Source organism: Chelmon rostratus, chromosome 19 (genome assembly GCF_017976325.1).
Source record: "Chelmon rostratus isolate fCheRos1 chromosome 19, fCheRos1.pri, whole genome shotgun sequence".
Lineage (NCBI taxonomy): Eukaryota > Metazoa > Chordata > Actinopteri > Chaetodontiformes > Chaetodontidae > Chelmon > Chelmon rostratus.
This window is the reverse complement of record NC_055676.1, coordinates 2,580,218-2,601,237: the sequence shown is the minus strand read 5'-3', so window position 1 is coordinate 2,601,237 and position 21,020 is coordinate 2,580,218. Positions and strand designations below refer to the sequence as shown.

General features: G+C 40.8%; 1 protein-coding gene across 1 annotated transcript; it reads left to right on the top strand.

Moving 5' to 3' along the window:
- Positions 1–6,659: 6,659 nt before the first annotated feature.
- lmnb1 (lamin B1) lies at positions 6,660–20,576 on the top strand. The gene is made up of 11 exons (XM_041959748.1): positions 6,660–7,207; positions 11,438–11,594; positions 11,770–11,895; positions 14,030–14,200; positions 15,078–15,203; positions 16,050–16,270; positions 16,431–16,659; positions 16,790–16,894; positions 18,141–18,260; positions 18,512–18,619; positions 19,209–20,576. Exons 1-11 carry the CDS (start codon positions 6,858–6,860, stop codon positions 19,248–19,250), a joined length of 1,755 nt encoding a protein of 584 aa, XP_041815682.1. The 5' UTR covers positions 6,660–6,857; the 3' UTR covers positions 19,251–20,576.
- Positions 20,577–21,020: the final 444 nt, after the last annotated feature.

Sequence of the window (21,020 nt, the reverse complement as noted above, 5' to 3'; positions counted from 1 at the left end):
CTGCTGTGACATGTGAATGTGTGACATTGCTTGTTATGATTGACTGAACCTAATTTAGAACAAGTGAAAACAGGAAAAAATGATCTGGAGTGAGTAAAATAGATACTGCATTTCAGCAGTGCTAACTTTTGCCGTCCATGTGCGTGTGAACAGCATACTGCATGTTTACGTCGACATGACAATGCTAGTTGGTCATAGTAATTATGACGGGAGCAAAGGAGGAAATAAGGTGAGGTCGTTATAGAGCGACAGTCGACAGATGGAGGAGGTCAGGGTGGATGGATGGGTCACCAAAACATCAGACTTTATTGCTGGAGACTGATGTTTGTTTCCCATCTCCAGTTGACAATCAGTGATTTTTTAAGACATGACCACAATCAATCTATAACTACCGATCTATTATTGTAACCATAACAACCATGGGGTCCCACAGCCGTAGTGACATAGGCATTTAACCCAAATCATGCTGCGTAGCTTTTAAAGGAAAAGATATTGATCCACATGCAGTTACTGTATGAAGCAGCAGGTTGGCACATGAAGGAGGACTGAAAGCTCTGACTGTTTTTAGACTTTTAAGCTGCAGATGAATTATTTGTGAGAGACCTCTGTTGTTTATTTTGAGGTTAGCCATGTGACAAATAACTACCTCTGCCATCTTGCCAATCGACTGTACGGTACATGAGTATTGCCCAAATAAAAGACAGTTACACTGTCTTCAAGTGCTTGTTCGTAAGACGAGCTCAGCTTTGAGAGGGGAGCACTTGAGAAAACCACCATCACAATCACGCGTCCCACTCGCATTAGAGATGAGCTCGAGGCTGTATCCGCTTGAACTGCTTTAAGTGCTTATTCTGTACTTGGAGCCCATTTGGCATGAATGCAGGTGAGCTGATGTGTGTGGCCTGTTGTTAACACTGAGTGCATATTCAATTAGCAGCTGAAATCTTTTTTTTCCGATGATGCTCTTCTCTTCCTGCACAGCCACGTCTCCACAGCAAGAGCTGGACCAAACACACTCTCAACTGTCCATCAGTTCTGTCATATAAACAGATACAGGAGCGAGTACAATTGCTTCTTGCAGTACAAAGACTAATGATGCACAATTATAAACACATTTCTAATATTACAGTTCTGTGTTTTCTAGTAGATTTGTTTAATAGAATCAAACTTTACTAAAATACTTTCATCTTATTTAAGGGGCAACTGTAGCATGGCACTAAAATGACTCACAATGCTTCATTTTGCTTACATACTGTATATTTCCCTCTGACTGTTAAGATTTAGAATACATTTTGCACTACACACATTTGTGGTGGTGCATTTGCAGTATTGTGGTGGCCCTGTGTTACTGAAACACTGCTCATGATTCGCTGCTGCTGTAACCTCCGTGACCTGTGCTTCCACACTTAACAATGACCAAGGTACTGTTAAAAAAAATGAAAAAGCTCCAGCTCATGTGGAGATGTAATGCTCTCATCAGTAGATTAGTCTGTGTATGTTTGCAGGGCTGTAGCTCTAATACTGTGTGAGTGCTGCTGTACGCTGTGGTGTCATTTACAAAACACAATTCAACTTGTGGAACGGAGCAACACTGAATAAACTACTTCCAATCAGTGCATCAGTCTCTCTTGCTATTTTTATTTCATGCTTGTAGGTTTATAGACCTCAGGGTCAAAGACCACACAGTTTTCAGTCAAGAATTCACCTGTGCTTATTGTCATCACAACGATCACAGTTTATTTCAGATGTTTCTTATTCTCATGCTCCGCTGTCTGATCTTCAGGCCTCTAAAACAAAATTAGACATCAGAGGGTACTGAAAGTTAAATAACACTGTATTTGATTGTACACTTATTTTTAAAGAAAGTGAAGAATTACTTTAAAAGATATTTTGATGAAACACAAAGCAGTCAGTATAATATAATACAATATGAAATAATAAATAATAAGACTATAACAATATATAATAAAAAGAAATTCTAGCAAAGATGATCTTTTAATTAGCCACTTGCAGTTTTTAGCTTCTCAACACAATTTCCATCCATCCATCCATCCATTGTCTTCCGCTTATCCGGGGCTGGGTCGCGGGGGCAGCAGTCTAAGCAGGGATGCCCAGACTTCCCTCCCCCCAGACACTTCCTCCAGCTCTTCCGGGAGGACGAGCCGAGTGACATAGTCCCTCCAGCGTGTCCTGGGTCTTCCCCGGGGCCTCTTCCCGGTGGGACATGCCCAGAACACCCTCCCAGGAAGGCGTCCAGGAGGCATCCGATAAAGATGCCGAGCCACCTCAGCTGGAGCAGCGGCTCTTATTAACTTCTCAACACAATTTTTCAAGATAAATTAAAAACACCTAAAAGTCTCCACCCTGAGCCTTCATCAGGCCACCATCAGGCTCAGGGTGGAGAAATTAGCAGAGGGCCAAGAAATCTCCAGTTACATTGCTGGTTTAGAAAAAAAGAAAGAGAAAAAGAAGTACATTAGATTTGATCAGTGAAAGTGTGGAATATTTATGGAACATTTTAAAAATGTTACCTCCCTTATTTCTGAAAAAGAGAAGAGAGATCTGTGAAGGTGAGCTTTGAGGAATCACTGACGCTGTTGTGTCCATGAAACCAAAGGAATCACCAGGAACTGATGCTCTCACAGTACACTTTTATTTCTGCTTTTATTATTCATGTTTAAACAATGCAGAAAAGAGAAAACAACAACCATGAAATAAGGTGTGATAACCCTAATTCCTGAACCAGACAAAGGTCTTTTATCATACTGGAGGCACTGTGTACAATGTCTTGATGGTCATTTTTTCGAAGCATATGGTTCTCAGACAGCAGCTGAATGTCAGATCTTCACATGTGGCTTCAGAGAGAAGGTTGAAGCTCTATCAAGCTTTGTTTATTGTCCTTTTTCACCTTTTGTGACTGACGTGTTCTGTAAGGAAATGAATCATTGATTGGAAACAGACACCATCACCTTAGAAACAGAGAAAAGTTCAGAGAGGGCGGAAGGAGCAATTTAAATTGCACCTTTGAGATTAAATGGCATAAAAATGTATGGAAATCAGACTTGAACAACACATGTTACTTGGGACATCGCTAATATTACCGTTAACAATGGAAGTATCTATAAAGAGAACTGGATTGGAAAGGATATAACCTTTGTTACAGCTTTGTTTGATAATGAAAGCTCCCTGACAGCCAAATCTTTTCTGCTCAAATCCAAAGAATTTGTTTCAGTCATAAGGCCTATTCCCACAGGTGTTACTGAGCTGATGAAGTGTCAATTAGTTTATCAAAATGTTAATGTTCAAGTGCCTTGTTAAGAAGGTGGTGTGACAAAATGAACGGACATAAAATGCAAAAAAAAAAAAAAAAAAAACATGTAAGAAAAAAACTTAAAAACTGCAATAAGACATCACCCAAAGGGAAATCTTTTTGGAATTCACAACTAGAAAACTGGCATTTGTGTTTTAAACAAAATCTTAGAGATTAATTTTATCATCTTACATAACATTCATCCATGTAGCACAATAATTTCCAAATGACATATAGACATACTTTAAATTCACCCGTTGTGGCGCTGAGTCAGAAAGCAGTCTGACTCCTCACCTGTGTGTTGGAGGGACATAGAGAAGTTTATTGATAACAGGACGGGACATTCTTTTCCAATTATGCCTAAAGTCATCATTACAAATTCTAATATTAGAATAAACCTTTGAGTCACATGTCAAATCTTACACTTTCTCATTCTTTAAGTCCCTCCCGAGCCTGATTATTTTCTGCTTGAATTAAATTTGTACGTTATGACAAACAAAAAAGTGAACGCACACTGTTATATTTGAATTAAATATTTTAAGGTATACGTGTTGACTTTCATTGGTGTAGTTATTTATTATGTTTGGCTACTTTTTTATAGTTCATTCCATTTGTTGTTGTTTCTCACATTTTTTGATATCTATTTTTCCCACACATTGAAATCTTTAATTGTTCAAGAAGACTTTTCATTCCACAGTAATAGTTGAGAGGATACTGGACATTCATTGAAGTTTCTCTTTCCAACTCTAAACTGCCAAGAAACTGCCTTGACCTTGGAGAGAGTGTCTGACAAGTCCATCTCATGAGGTCCTGTTAGAGGCTGTTCTGGTGCGTTCCATCAATCACATGAGGAGATGGTGATTAAATTCACTTCTACGTGTTGTTAGCGAGGAGCTTAAGGAGTTCTTGACCATGTTGGCTGAAATGTTTTGCTTCAAAGAGCCAGTAATGTGATTGTCTCTGGCTTGATAAGACAGCCAATCACAGAACTGACTCTGCTCTGTTTGTCGTGATTGACAGATAAGGACTTTGTGATCAAAAGTGTAATTAGAAAAAAAAAACAGTCATTGGATTAAATAGAAATGAAAATCATCTAATCAATGAAATCATCAAATTACATAGAAACTGCTGAAATTTCATAAAATAAGCTCCATTCATTCTGTTACAGTGAAAACATGCAGGATGAAATAACATGTCATAATTATGAGCTGAAATTTGAAATTATATTGGATAACTTTACAATTTAAGGGTCGCACTACATATTCAACACTTTGGGTCTCCACACATACGTGTTACTGTACTGTGTTTTCACTGCTGGTCTGCACATAGAATACACAGCAGACCTCTATATTCTATTTAATAAAAAATGAACTTGATGAGAATATTTTGGGGGGGGGGGCTACAGTGTTGATTATACTGCTGAGAAGTGGGAGTAATCCTCGCAGCACTGATGATGGTCGTCAATCAACTCGTGGAGATAAACATTCAACAGCAGGATGACTTTAAAATGCACCAGTGATGCAGTCTGAGAGAGAACTGAAGACATTCTTCTTCCCTGATGTGATTATTCTCCAACTAATTGCTGTTCTCCAGCAGAGCTGCAGGCACGGAGCGAAGAGACACGCTTTAGAGCTCCCTCTCACCAGAGGCTGAACATCTCTTTACCTGAGCATTACATCCAGCCTACAGCAGTGCTGTCATTAAATACAGACTTTATGGAACATCAGTGTAGCGTATATCACTGTTGAAAAGCTTGTCTCCTGACATCCCAACTATAGTTACAGTATAGTGGGTCTGTTTGGCCGCTCAGAGGTAATGAGGGGGGTGGTGTCATGTGACGAGTGATGTGAACACATTGATTTAGGTGTTAGTGGTGTGCAACAACTGAACAGGCCATCCTGGCATCTTAACACCGTAAAAGCACATTAATAAGATGAAGAAGAAGATATTGTGTGTTATCACACCACTGTTTACTGATGTCTCCGTGCCATTGGCTTGCACTGCTGGGTCGACTCCCATTTAAGATAAGGGCTGACCCATGCCTACACTGTTGTCATACTGTATGTGTCTCTTAAGTGGCTCTGTGTTGCATGTGCTCAGGTTTTTGGGCTATGCTGAGTTCAATGCCTGTCACTTGACTATTATAATCATCTTGCTGTGGACTGCCCATGCCAGACTGACCACTGAGGGGTGATGGATCTGCAGCCTGCTAACGTTTGGTATGTACTCATTATGCACTGAAGTAATGAATAATATCACTGTCAAAGCACTTTATAGATTTTATTTTCCCAGTTGCTACCATGGTTTTGCATGATCTTTCACATTCTATTGTTTTGTATATTCTATACAAAAATGTTTTCTAAAACTAATCAGAAATAAAAGAACAGGGTTTAACTAGAGAAAGGCTATACTGAATTGAGGGCTGCAATACAGTGCTGTGTGCATGTGTAAAGACACAAGAAGTGATCCTCCACATTAGTTTACCCCTTAAACATGACAACAGTGAACAAAGTAAGACGCCATGAATGAGCATGCGTATTTCGTGCATATACCGTATTTAACCAAAACGATTTGACATTTTCACAGCCTGCTTGATTTTAACATATATAATTGGGTGTCATGTTTAAAAGGTTCTTGACAAGTGTCCAACACTTGTTTTGGAGTTAGCACATTTTTTTCTTTTGAATGAGGAACTTGCATCTTAATTAAAACAAAGGTAGCCAAAGAAACCTTTGCATTTCATCACCTTCAAAACAAAGAAAAAGGTTCATATCACAGCTGTGTCACTGTGTGCAGAGGAGCTGCCCCTTGTTTCTTTGCAGACCTGCGCTCAGGCCTTAGAGAGTACATACACACCACTGCAAGAGGACAACTGTACAAAACAACCAACTAATTAGTATTTATCTGTTTGATTTACTGAGTTACTCATTTGGTTATTACTTATTCGTTATTGTTCTGCTATTAATTTTCTTGGCATAGGTTACAAAGATCAATAGTGACACAATAACTTATTGTTATAACTTATTCTTCCCTCCATGAACGCTATATTCTTGCCTCAGACAGAACAGCCGCCACTTCAGGGAGAAATTATACAATGAAACGCTTTCTGTGTGGGCAGTTATTAGAACAGTACGGCGGCGCTTGATATTAACACCCGGACGCTCCGATTCAACAAACGGGGTTAGCGGCTAAATTCGTTGTATAAACAGCATGATGGAAAGCGACTCCGCCTACGCGGGCGACCTTCGGCATACGTTGGTAACACATACAAGTGAGCCCAAAAGTTAAAGTTGAAAGAACGCATTGCGTCGAGGTACGCCATTGGCTACTGGCACACAACGTATTTTTTTCAATCAGCCGCCATGTTAGGAAGCCAAACCCCTCTTTCATTCGGTTAAAGAAAAGACAGGATATACTTCCAGGATAGTTTTTCCAAGTGCCGGTTGCTGCAGAGTGCTTGAATCCAAATCGCTTCATCTGCACCAGCGGTATCTGGGTTTGGTTTGTCTCCTGTCTTTCATACGGGTTATTTCGCTACTCTTCCACAATGGCGACCGCAACTCCAACCGGCCAGAGAAGCACGTGCGGTAGCGGCACACCGCTGAGCCCAACCAGGATATCCAGACTGCAGGAGAAACAACAGCTCAGGGACCTCAACGACCGCCTGGCCGTTTACATCGACAAAGTCCGCAGTTTGGAGTCTGAAAACGACGTACTCCACCTGCAAATTAGCGAGAAGGAAGAAGTGAGGAGTCGGGAGGTGACCGGACTGAAAGCCCTGTATGAGACGGAGCTAGCCGACGCCAGGAGGTGTTTGGATGACTCCTCCAAGGAGCGGGCCTGGCTGCAGATTGAGCTGGGAAAGATCAAATCCGAGCATGAGCAGCTTCAACACAAGTAAGCCTGCAACACTTTAATCATATTATACAGCCTAAAGCGGACAGGAACTCCGGACGATTAGCTGTAGACGTTGTGCTGACTTTGATTTTCGAGCCATTTTTCCAACATTGCGCACGCAAGTCCGTCTGGTGGGTTACGTTTTCTCGTCTAGTGGGAGCGTCACTTAAACTCTACCTATAAAAAAAACTTACTTTTGGATGTTGCTGTCCGGTACTTCGTTATACACTGCATCAAATTAGTCGATATCCATATTATAAACGGAAAAAAAATAATAATCAATATTTCGACATCATAATTGACAATGGCCGTTACCCGCCCACCATTGTCTTTGTTGCTGAACGGGAGTAACTGTCAGATCTGCTCTTGAAATGTTACCTTAATACTGAATAAATAAATGAACTTATCGGTTGAAAAAACACTGAAAAGAAAAAAAATGTGGCTTACACTGGCAGACAACGCGAGAGTAACGTTAAGCGTCCATTGAAGGTGACATGGTGCCTTCAGGGGCTGCTGTTGAGAACAGAAGGCACACACTGGTGCGCATTTGAGTGATTTTAATATTTTCGTAAGGAAAACGACACATAGTTTTTGGATTATTTTGTTTCTTGGTGTGATCAAAATAATTCACAGAATTAATGTGTCGAGGAGGAAATATGCTTCAGACATGTAAATAACACTTTAAACTCCAAACTGTATTTATTGAATTTTCGGTTAGTAGTAAATTGTTTGCACAGAGTCTGTGTACTCACATTCATGAAACATGAGTGTTGTGTGTTTTCCCATACATCAGACAAGACGTGGCAGGAGCAACTGTTTCACACAGCTGTTGACCTGAAGTGTATGAATGGACAATGTGGAGCGTTTCCTCCTGAAAGTGACATGATTAAACGGCTTTTTCGGAAATAAAATGCTGATTTGTGATCAAGTTGGCAGTCAGTTGTTATAAACATGTTAAATGATGATGTTTTTTCCCTGATAGACACCAAGCAGTGTTGGGTTGACACATTAAGTTTGCACCCATTCTTTTGGCTGCCTGTGCAACCAAACAAGCTGGAAACAAATCACCGGCGTGTAAAATCCCGCAGAATGGTAAAAATGTTGCAGGGCTCCACTGTTGTTGCCAAATGAGTGCACTCTGAAGCGTCGACTGCATTCCACATACGCATGTACTGCACACAAGTGCTAATCAGTCAGAGCAGTCAGGTGTGGAGCTGTTGTGCTTTGCTGAACAGAGGAAGTACTGTGTCGAGCACTCTGACAGCAGATGGGAGTGGCAGCCTGTTGGGTTTGTGGCTTGGCCAATTATCTTGACCCATTAGTCCACTTTATCTCGTTTTTTAACATGTTTTCTACCTGGACCTTAACACTAACTGGATTGTGTCGTATTTACTTTACAGGCGTTAGTGCTCCTATCTATAAGTTTCCCCATGAAAAATGTTGAAATCACAGTAAAGGTGACAGGTCACATGTGGAGTCTTTGGAATAGGATTCAGCTTGTTATTGGTATGCAGTGACGGTGCTCAATCCACGGTTTGGTAAATACCTCAGTTTTGAGAAATGCTTTGGTACATTTTCCATACAGCAGGAAAACAAACAAAATAAATGCACAAATTAATTTTCTGGAAAATTACAGGGTGGCGTATTGCCATTCTCTTGAAGTTTGCAGAATTACAGACATATAAGAACTGTACATAAATGATTAAAAAGTCAACCAAAGAGCCCTTTAACCCTGATTTCACATTGGGGCAGCCCTCATGGACTTCATGCAGCATGCCAAAGTCTGCCAGTCTGTAAAGGATTGAAATTGGATCTGAGCATATATGTCAATAAAGCTTTCTGTATACTCTGCAGATGGCGTGCAAGCTACAAGTGTGCACATAGGCTTTCATGCTCAATGTGTTGTTCGTTGCAGTCTTCTCTGAAGCACCAGGGGGTGTACAAAACAAAACATTCAGTGAAGAAGTCCACGACTGTTACTGGATGAATGCCACAGACCAAACAAACACACCTGCTGCCTCCTCAATGCTGCGGAAGATGTGATGTGTTCATGGCTATTAAAAAGACAAAAGCGACGTAAGAGGAGATGGTCTTGACCGTCCCTTTTCACACAGAGAGACATCGCAGTGGGGAGATTAGTCGTCTTGTGAGACCGATGCGTAACATTGATTATTAAATGCATTCTGCAACTAGTGATATGCTAGAATCAGAATTACACCTTTCTCATAGTTTATTGAAAAGAGTTGAAAAAATGTGCATAGTTCTGAAGAAATTAGTGACGGCCCAGGAAGAATTCAGCCTCCCAGACAAATATGAGAAATTCCGTTGAAATATTATCTGTGTGTATTTACTCCATTTTCACATAATGTTTTTGTCCAAGTCACTAATGGGGACAACAGCTTTTGAAATTGGTTCAGTAATGAGCAGGAGTGCTGCGATGTAATCCCTCGAGCTGTTTGCACACCGGCGTCAACGTGTGTCCACTAAAACTGCTCTGTGAATAATGTTTTTGCGTCTCAAACGGAGATGTCATGTTTTAAAATGCTGCAGGCACCCAGCTCATCCAGGTGTGTTCATTTAAGGTGCAAAACGGAGGTAGATGCAGTGACTAAACATACAGTGGCTGCACATACTTACACTGAATATTCATCATTAGGAGCCAGCAGCCAAAGTGAACTGCTTCAATGTGCTTATTTTGTCTGAATGGTGACTGAGGATGTTAGTTGGCTGACACTTCACTTCATCACCTGTAAAAACCAAACATATTAGCCTCCCTTTAATGGGCTTGTGGCAAAAGTTTCTGGTTTTATTCAAGTCTTACAGCCATAATATCTCCTTACTGTCCAAAATATTTTCTGGGCAAATTTATAGTTTTGCTTGTGGCAATGTCAAACAACCCAAGAAACAGCAGTTTGACAGGAAGAGCTGGTTTTTGAGGATACTGCTGTAATCTGAAGTATACTTTCTGATGAAGATGTATGATAATTTATTGTCTTAAATACAGGTATCCCGGGTATTTGTCGTGTACGGGTGTGGTCTTACTGAGAATGTTCCTGTGAAGTGAGAGTCCATCTGGTTTGTGGTTTTGCCTCCCAGCTAACGTTTCTCAGTAAAATGTGAGAAAGCAGACATACCACAGTGCATTCCACGCATAGTTTGTCCACTTTAGCTGCAGTCCCACCCGCCCATCGTAACCCTGAGGCACGCCATGAGAAAATAACTGGCCTCTGTCCCAGCAGATCTCCTTCACAGACTGCTTTACTCACAAACCATGAAACGGTTCCGCTGTTGATTTAGTTAGACTTAGACTTAGGCATGTTGAACTTTGAACTTGATAACGGATGTATAATACGTCTGTTATTACATGGCATATAATACAATAATAACTAAAATACATTACTTATAAAGCAATAGAGGTACACGAAGGACACAGAAGTGGCTTTTAGCCATATCTGGTGCAATACATGTATTGTGCACTGCCTTAGTAAATGTGCCATAAATAAAATGAAATCAAGATGTTTGACAACATGTAGGCCCAGGACAACATCATGAGAGATAACATCAATTCAAATTAAACGTTTAAATTGATTTAAAGTGAGTTTGTCTCGTTTTAAGAGTTTCTGCTGGCTGTTTTGTTTGTTTGGCGTACAGTCATTTTTTTTTTTTTTTTTCACTTTCCTAATCGTAGCACAGACACGATGATCCTTGCAGAGGATAAATAATCTTTGGACCTAGTAAAGTGCTAACATAATTTATAGTTAACAAGACATGAGAGATACTCAGTTTGCTAAGAAGTGCTTTATAGACAAACCAAATCCACTGCTGTTCTCTTCTGACTGCTTATGACTGCCGCTTTCTCAGAGTAAACATCGATGCCTTCTATAATCGAATTGAAAAAATTGAGATATTTGGTTGTGCACAATAATATGTGATTATGGAAAAAAAGCGGCACTGAATGCACTGCATGGTGGACAGGAATCACAAAACCGGACTTTCCATTCTAATAATTACCATTTTGTACCGGCAAAACATGTTGAAGTCGACCATATTTAACTCTCGCTAATGTCTGGTGAGAGCAGTTTGCAGGGTTAGATGTGAAAATTTTTAAAATGTTTGTACCCATGCATCATTTGACACAAAAACATGGGAAATAGGACCCATAAACGCAGAAAATAATTACTGGAGGTATCATCCACATGCACTCACCATGCCTTGCTTTCCACCTTTCAGCTACAACAAGAAGGATTCTGAGGCATCTACAGCCCAGGCCAGGCTGAAGGACCTTGAAGCTCAGATGAACTCTAAAGAGGCCATGCTGGCTACAGCGCTGTCTGAGAAGAGAGGCCTGGAGGCCACTCTGGCTGACCTGCGAGAACAGCTACAGGAGGTACGGCACTGCTGTGGCAGGAATATGACGAGGCTACTTTATTTGTGATTGCTTGTCGGGTCCTTTGTGGTGTCTTTTCTTTTGAGCTGGTCTGGACTTGCTGAACTTGATAATTATTTTCCATTAATCTAGAGTTATGTCAAAGCACTACCTGTTTTTTGTGTATGTGTGTCAGCTTGATACAGGTCTTGCTCAAGCCAAGAAGCACCTTGCTGAGGAGATGCTCCTACGCGTCGACTTGGAAAACCGCTGCCAGAGTCTGACTGAGGAAATGGACTTCCGTAAGAGCATGCACCAGGAGGTGAGAATTTGACTTCAAGTCACAGTAGACACGCCTTTGGTACAGAGGCTATGCCATATACATGACTTAATGATACTGATACAGAATGGTCTTACTGGGCTGTCTAATTGATTTATCAGAAGTGTGATAGGGGATGTGTGTGAAAAGTCAATTAAACAGTGCAACCCTCGCTGGTTGGCACCAGAAATGCTAGTCGGTTAAACTTGTTATTACAGTGGAAACTGCTTATAGTGATCACAGTTACAGACATCGACAGCTCACATAGATCATAAAGCAGAATAATGTCTGTACAAATGCTATTTAAAGAATTATAGTAATAAATAATAATATAGTAGCGCATTTTTTTTCTCCTCTTTACTCCCATGGTACTTGGCTTTGCCTCACAGTACCCGTCTGCTTCAGGCTGGCTACCTGAGGTGTTTGCTGTGTGCACATTGAAATCATAACAGGAAACAGAAAGTCATCAAGGCAAAAATTGCCATAAATGTACAAATTGGTTAACGTTGGTGTAGCGGCTGACAAGATTAGCTGGAGCATAGCTAGCTCCAGGGCACAAAAAGGATTATTTTGCATTATGTTCTCTTACACAGGTGGTTTTTAAAGTAAAACTGCTACTTAAATTCACACAGCTGGCAAATAAATGTTTTTGGTGGGCTCACTTATAGTTTGCTCAATCATTGAGAGCAGGGGAGCTTTTCAAATCGAGTCCAGCTGTGGACATCATGAAGCTTTACCGCCACCTACTGGACAAGAGTAGCAGAATGACAGACTGCATAGAATATAATATAAAGAAAAGGTTTTAATAATCATCTGGTTATAGTGATCAATTTGAGTGGTATCCTTTGTATTATTTCATTAATGTACAGAGTACAAGTGCCACACATTTCAGTGATATTTTAAGTATAATTTGGTGATTGAAGAATGTGATTCACAGTTTCAAATGGCTCTTATAATAAACGCAGTGTTTTTTCAGACAGTGTCTAACCTTATTAAATAAATTGTGTGTGTCACTTGTGTGGTTCAAGTTCTCAGAAAATGAAGCAAAAGGGCACAGAGCCTGACTGAAAATGCAAAGAAAAAACTGATGAAGGCAAAGAGCTTTCCAATGTGACCATGAATAGATGCCACAGGTGGCTCATATGACATTGATGCTATGGGAAAAGAAATGCAGATTTTTTTTTTATTATTTGAAAAAAATTAATATCTTATAGAAGAAGAATACGTTTTTTGGTAGTGAAACAGTGATTAATTGATACTCCATAAGGGAAATCAAGTGAGCAGTCTGAGGTGAATGTCTGTTGAATATCCATGCTAACTGCATAGTGGGGATTTTCTGCTTTCTACAAAGATCTGTCAAGCACTGGCTCTCAAAAAGAGTGGGCTACTGAGGTTTGATATCCAGTCCTATGTTCTTCTGTTCGTTAAGATAACTGAGCTTTCATATAAAGACACATTTGTTTGCAACAGGAATAGTGGAAATGAATTGCTTACCATGATCTTGCAGAAATTTTGCTGTACATAATGTGCGTGTGCTTGGAAGTATATCAAAGCAGTTGCTGATAAGGCACAATAGTTTTGGTAAACATAACACCAAGCCTTTCGCATTTTGTTGGAATGAGTTGGGGACTTTTTTCAGCAGCAGGTTAATTCATATTTGGTGCTCTAGTGTATGTGGGATTGAGTCCAAATAAACTGAGGTTTGTTTGTTCATAGTAATGAAGCAACATGCCACCCAGTCCAACAGTGTGGTTTGTTGATGCATTTTAAATAGTGTAATAATTTTGTATAACGATGAAGCTCTCTGGCACACAAGAATAAGAAGTATCTGACTTTGGATACACTCAGAAAACTTGTTAGCAGGAAACATTCATTGTTGGTTTGTGCGTGAGATTTACTTGACCGTAAGAGAAATATAGAATAGTGCTAGACTTATCCTTAAATGTTGGGCTGATTTGGCCTCTCTGAGACTTTCTTCTTCATCTTCTTCGTCATAATCATTATTATTAAATTGTCGGTCATTTTTCTGTGTCATTTCTTTTGTGCAACCTAACCACATTCGACTTGAGTTAATCAGGACAGGATCAAACCTGAGACTCAGATGCTACTTGAGTGCTGACTATGTGCTGTGCCGCAGGAAGTGAAGGAGGCCCGGCAGCGATACGAGACCCGACTGGTGGAGGTCGACTCTGGACGGAAGGAGGAGTATGAATATAAACTGACTGAGGCCCTGGCTGAAATGAGGGCACAGACCGAGGATCAAATCAAGATCTACAAAGATAACATGGAGAGCACCTACACGGCCAAAGTATGAACACACACGTTATCAGCATGCACTCTGTCTGCAACAACACTCTTTCCCAGTAAAAGTGAGATTTTTTTCAGTGTTGCTTTGTAGCATTTACAGACTCATTCTGTCATGACGAGGTGACACTCAGGTGATGACATCAGTGCAGTCATGACATGGTTGGAATTTATCCAATGTGTTTGACTGAGGAGAATAATATGATAGGTGTGATGTGAACTGACTTACTGTAAAATACAGGCATGATATGGAGCAGGTGGCTGCTAAAAACATTGAGTTCATTTCATTTTTGGTTACTACTCTGACTGCATGTGTGAACTCATGTTTCCTTTTTCATGTGTTGGAAAAGGTTCAATTCATTTTGCTGTTGGGACCAAAATACACTGTTTTATTAGAGTATACACTAGTCTTCTTTTGTGTGACCATCAGACCATGAAACGGAAATAACAAACATTAAAAAAAGATAAGATGGAGTGAGGATGATTACTTGGCAGCATTCAAGCCATCACTAAAACACAGGTGATCAAGCTGCTTGTAGCACTGACACCATGGTAAACTGGAACAGATGAATGCAGGAATAATACAGTCCAATGCCTTTTGTAATATGTTGACAAACCTGTTTAAACAATCTGCATACACAGTGTGCAAGCAAGTAACAATCATTCTCACACTTCACACTGCATTTTCTTTCTTTATATAATGAAGTGAAACTGTAAACTGTGTAAGAAGGCCAGCGTACCAGCTCTTCGCTGAAGACACAACTTCCTGTGTGTCAGGAAGTGACTGACGCTGCTCAGTTCCTCTTTTCAGAGTGTGATGACAGGGACACGATTTCGATGTTCCTGACTCTCTAACCATTTGTTTGTCTGTGCATCTCCAGCTGGAGGACCTGCATCGGTTGTCTGAGATGAATGGAGCATCAGCCAACATGGCCCGAGAGGAGCTCAGAGAGTCCACCCTGAGGATTGAGAGCCTCACTGCCCAGCTGGCAGGACTGCAGAAGGAGGTTGACTTTTTATTTTACTCATTAAGTTTTTATTGATGACAGAAGTAGAATTGGCTTCTGAACTGGCAATGTAGAAGTTTTTTGTTTTAATGCAACATTACAAAATAAATGCACAGAATAACAGCAGTGTAGTTTCAGCAGAGAGATGTGTGTAGGGGGCGGTGGGGTGCTACGTTTATTTGCTATTTTATTAATCTGATAAACTGTCTTGGTTAGTCTTTGCAACTCTTCCATCACCAGCTCTGGTTTGGTTGAAATAAATCCTTAATTCACGAGTTACATATGGAAAATGTTCTGGCTCTGAACACTGTCTCCCAGCTGCCTCTCTATGCCGTTGCTGCCCTCTTTGTACCGGTGACTTGGCTCACTGAACATAGGGCTGCAGATCAGTGACAGACTAACTCGTTCTTTGGAGGCAGACCTTTAAGTTAACAACATAAAATGACACACCCCTCAAAAAATGGGTGTTCAATGCATCACCGTTTCTGTTTAAACACATGTTTTGCGAAGTCAGTCAAGTTAATCAATTGACAGTTTAATCACTGTGTTTTTCCTCTCTTCCACTATTCATTTGTAAGCATTTTCTTCAGTTAGTTTTTGTTACTCCCACCCTTGAGGCGACATTCCTTAAATTAGAAATGGCGGTTTTGTGTTGTGAATGATGAATGATGGAAGATGTAGATATTTTTTCACTTAGTTTTCATTTCACATACATTTTGATCACCTCCGTTTGTATTAGTTCATTCTTGTTACTTCCACTCCTCATAGTTATCAAAGCTTTTTAAGCTACACATGATAAAGTTGTGGCTTGCCACCTCAGACTCTGACCTCCTCGTCTATATGCAGACCCGTAGTTGGCGTGATCGCATACTGGAGCTGGAGGCAACATTGACTCAGGAGAAAGACACGAGCCGCAAGCTGCTGGCAGAAAAAGACCGCGAGGTGGCTGAGATCCAGGCCAAGATGCAGCAGCAGCTGAATGAGTATGAGCAGCTGCTGGATGTTAAACTGGCTCTGGACATGGAGATCAATGCCTACCGCAAACTTCTGGAGGGAGAAGAAGAAAGGTGAGGGCACAGAAAGTTTATAAAGTGATGAAAGTAATGGTAATAGACACAGAAAGTAATAGTGATGGCATCAGTTTATTTGTTTAAATTTCTACTCCCATATACCTGCTGAGCTTCTTTAGTGATCTGGATATCTAACTGTGGCGTCTCGCTCCCCCAGACTGAAGCTGTCTCCCAGCCCTTCATCTCGCGTCACGGTTACTCGAGCCTCGTCCAGCACCCGCAGCGTGCGGACCACTCAGGGAAAGAGGAAGCGTGTTGATGTGGAGGAACAGGAAGCCAGCAGCTCAGTGTCCATCGCTCACTCTGCCTCGGCCACAGGACCCATCTGCATCGACGAGATCGACACGGATGGCAAGTTCATCTGCCTCCACAACAGTGGAGAAGAGGTTAGATGCTACATGCGTCTAGTTGCTTAATGTATATGTGGTGATGCAGCTGAAAAACTTCTATTTCGAGATCTGGAATATAACCTTTGTATATAAGACTGATTTCTTGATTTTCTTGTGTCCGTCTCAGGACCAGGCCATGGTGGGTTATGAGATCATTAAAACCATTGGAGCTGCCACAGCTACCTACAAGTTCACACCCAAATATGTCCTGAAGGCTGGCCAGAAAGTCACGGTAAGAGTTCGTCTTTTGTTAGATGTTACTCATTTTCTGCTCAACCTGTTGAGTTTGAAATTTCAGCACATTTAGGAATCCTCTTTTAAAGTACAACAGACTCAGATGACAACTTAAATCATGTTTAAGTCATTTTTAAGTTCTAAGTCTTTGGAGAAATTATAACATTTAATGATAAAATTGATGTATATGCGAGAAACTGGGTAAGCATTCCTCACACTGAACAGGCATTAATTAAAGGATTCAGTGGCAGTGGGTTTTAAAATCCATCAGTGATGCAGCCTGTGAAAAGCAGAACAGAAAACTATCTGCTTCCTTGGTCTCATAAGAGCTGTGCTGGGCTTGTCATATTTTGCTCTTCAGAATGCACCACACATTTTCAATGGGAGACAGGTCCAAAGCCTGAATGTACCCGGCAGCATTAATGGAGCCTCTACAGATGTGCCAGTTGCTCATGCTGTGGGCACTAACACACCCACATACCAGAACTTTGTGCTGGTAGCAATCTGAATGGTCCTTTTCCTTTTCAGCCCAGAGGACACAAAGTCCACGATTTCCAAAAACAATTAGAAATGTGGGCTCTTCAGACCACAGTACACTTTGTGTCAGTCCATCGCAGATGAGCTTGGGCCCAGAGCATCTCTGGATGTTGTTGCTTTGGTTTTCGCTTTGAATGATTGTCTTAACTTGCGTTTGTAGATGCAGCAACAAACTATGATTACTGATTTTCAACAGTTTTCCCCAAATGTTCTAGAGCTCATGCAGTAATCTCCTTTATACTATCATGTGTTCACAAAGTGTTGAACCTCGCTCCATCCTCTCTGTGAACCACTGAGTCTTTCCAGGATGCTCCTTTCATACCCAATCATGATACTATCACCTGTTACCAATCAACCTGTTTACCTGTAGAATGATCCAAACAGGTGTTTTTGGAGCATTCCACAATTTTCTCAGTCTTTTGTTGATCCTGTCCCAACTTGTTTGAAACCTGTTTCTGCATCAAATTCAGAATGAGCAGATCATTATAAAATCAATAAAGGTGGTCAGTTTTCACATTAAATATTGTGTTAGTGTTTGTGTTCTGTTCCATGGACTATAGATGGAGAAGGATTTGCAAATCATTGCATTCTGTTTTTACTTACAGAGTCCCAAACCAGCTTCACTTAATGTGAATAGTGTGTTGAAAGGAAGGATGACTTTGGGGCTTTTTAACCCTTACGTGGCTGTGTTTGTTTGTTGTGTGTAGGTTTGGGCATCTGATGCTGGTGTGAGCTCCAAACCTCCCACAGACCTGGTGTGGAAGAACCAGTCCTCCTGGGGTTCAGGGGAAGATGTTCATGTGGTGCTGATCAACCCTCAGGGAGAGGTGAGACCACACACACACATCCATCCACCTTCTCCATTCCCATCAATGATCCTGTGTGCTGTCTTTACAAACTCTCATCACCTCTAGGAGAGGGTCATAGTCACCCATCCATACCCAGATCTGTGTTTTGTTGCCCATTCTCAGACTTGTGGCCAAAGTGCTAAATAGCAGTGTTTATCAGCCAGTCATGGGTCTGGGAGAAAAAAAAAGTACTTGATTGTGTGTCTGTGTGTGTCTGTGTGTGTGCACAGGAAGTGGCAAAGAGAACCACAACATACAAGACAGCAGTAGAAGAGCAGGGTGAAGAAGATGATGACAGTGGAGTGGAGGCCACTGAGGAAGACCTCTTCCACCAGCAGGTGAGACTGGCAGCCACAGATATTTGTCGGATTTAACTCCAACTGTTTAATGCACACATTTACAAATACTTATATGCAGGGATGCACAAAACTGGTCTGCATGCTGCAGACAAATCAGAAATGCTAAACATCCAGTTGCTGCAAAAGATAGATACTTTATTTATCTCCAAGGAGAAATTTGCAAAGGCCAGAAATGTGCCTTTGCATACCAGGTGGCAACTGAATTGGGTTTGGTTTATAGAATGGACACTGCAAACTGGCAGACTGCCCTGTGAGAGAACGGATGCCCTTAAAGCAAACAGGAAAACACTTGGCTGATTCTTCTGTGTCAGTGTCCTGTAAGAGATCCAGATTGTTACTCCAACATCAAAGAGGCAGTAAAATGTTCTCTTCCACTGCCTTTGAGCAATGGGGATTTTCACATCTCAACATAACAAAACCAAGCACACATCTCGTCTGTCACATCCTCGACTCGACTAAGTGGAGGTTTTTTAGGCCAGATGATGGTGTGTTTTAAAACCTCAGACAGTTCAGCGTCGGAGCGTTTGGAGCCTTGCGTTTTGATGGTAACATGTATGTTTCTGTGCAGGGAGAACCCCACACTGGCAAGAGAGGCTGCTCCATCATGTGATCCTACTGCCCAACCAGCCACCATCACCTCCTCCTCTGAGCCCAGCCAGTCTGCTGCCAACTGTAATTCTAGAACTATTTTTCTATCTTTTGTAGTGTGTTTCAATACAATGTATGAGTTTTATTTTATCTTTTTATTTCTCAGAAAAATGCAAAACAGCTTTTTGTAGATGTATTTTCATCTAAAAACCAAAATAACATGGTTATTGAACAAAATTGTATTTGTAGTTCCGATTCCCTTTTTCTTTTAAAAACATGCAACAAGTTGCTAAACTCCAGAAGGGGCTTTGTCTTCAAGAAAAATTAGTTTTGCTGTGTCATTTTTTTTTAAAGGATTTTAATCTTATTTTATATTTTATCTTATTGTTGTTATTATTGATATTTAAAAAAATGGAAAAAATAAATACTGAAAAGACAAGTACACTAAAAGCACCACAGGAACATGTAATAGATTACCTCCTCCCATCAAAAAGACAAAATGTCTCCATGTCTTCCATGGCATTCTTAGCCTGGGTCCAGACTTTTGAATCTGCCCTCTCCCTCGAGTCGACTGATTCTTTTGGTATCATGTCATTTAGCCGTTTAACGGCTCAGAAAGCAATCAATCCAGTGAGCGACATTAGCCAGTCAGCGCCACGGTTGGGGCTAACGCTGTTGTCGAGCAGTTGTCAAGCATTATCAACCTGTGCACCAGAACCAGTGAGGAGTAATGACAACAATAGCAGCCGCTGTAGACGAGATAGGCGCTGTTCTTCACCCAACGTAGTAGTTTGATTTTACTTTGTTCCACTCTTAAAACCTCGACAAAACCAGTTTGTTGGCGTGGCTGCGCATCAGTGTCGACTTAAAATGACGTTAGAAGTAGTATCTTAAGTAAAAAAACTTTTAAGTATCATGATTGAATGATTGTATTCATAAGGAAGTCCGAGGACAGTCGATGTTTGTTAGCAGTGGAGTTACCTTAAAGCCCCTCGTGTAGGATTTGCAGTGGTGGCTTTGACTCCTTGTGGTTGCATGAAAAGAGATCTGACCAGGGGTCAGCACACCATGACGTCTCTTTTTTCTGTAGCTAAAACCTTGTGCCATCAGAATCATTTTAAGATGTTGTACTCGCGCTCTGGACACAGGGGCTGTAATGTGACCTCCTGCAGCAAACATCAGTTTTTTCTTCGCAGGCTTTGAATAAGTTTTGCACCACTAATAAGGAAGTGTTGATTGTATTCTTAACTTTTGATATTTGAAGTGTTTGAAGTACTTTTTGTGTTGGTGTTATGCATGCTATGGCTGTAATCTTCATAGTTGAACGATTAAATGTTGTTTTCTTGTACTTGTCTCACTTTTTTTTTTCATTCCAATGGTACTTTGTAGAAGACAGGCTCAGTCACAATACAACCCTGATTCCAAAAAAGATGCCATGTTGTAGTGTAAGTAGAGCCAGAATATTATCATTTGCAAACTATTTACTGACAGTTTAACAAAGTGAGTCCATGCAGTAACATCCTTTCTACAATCCTGTGTTCACAAAGTGTTGAACCTCCTCCATCCTCACTTGTGAGCGACTGAGTCTTTCCAGGATGCTCCTTTCATACCCAATCATGATACTCTCACCTGTTACCAATCAACCTGTTCTTTAGTTGCTCCTGTCCCAACTTGTTTGAAACATGTTGCTGCTTCAAATTCAGAATAAGCAGATATTTACAAAAATCAACGAAGTAGATGAGGTCAAACATTAAATATATTCTCTTTGTACTGTTTTCACATTCAGTTTTTT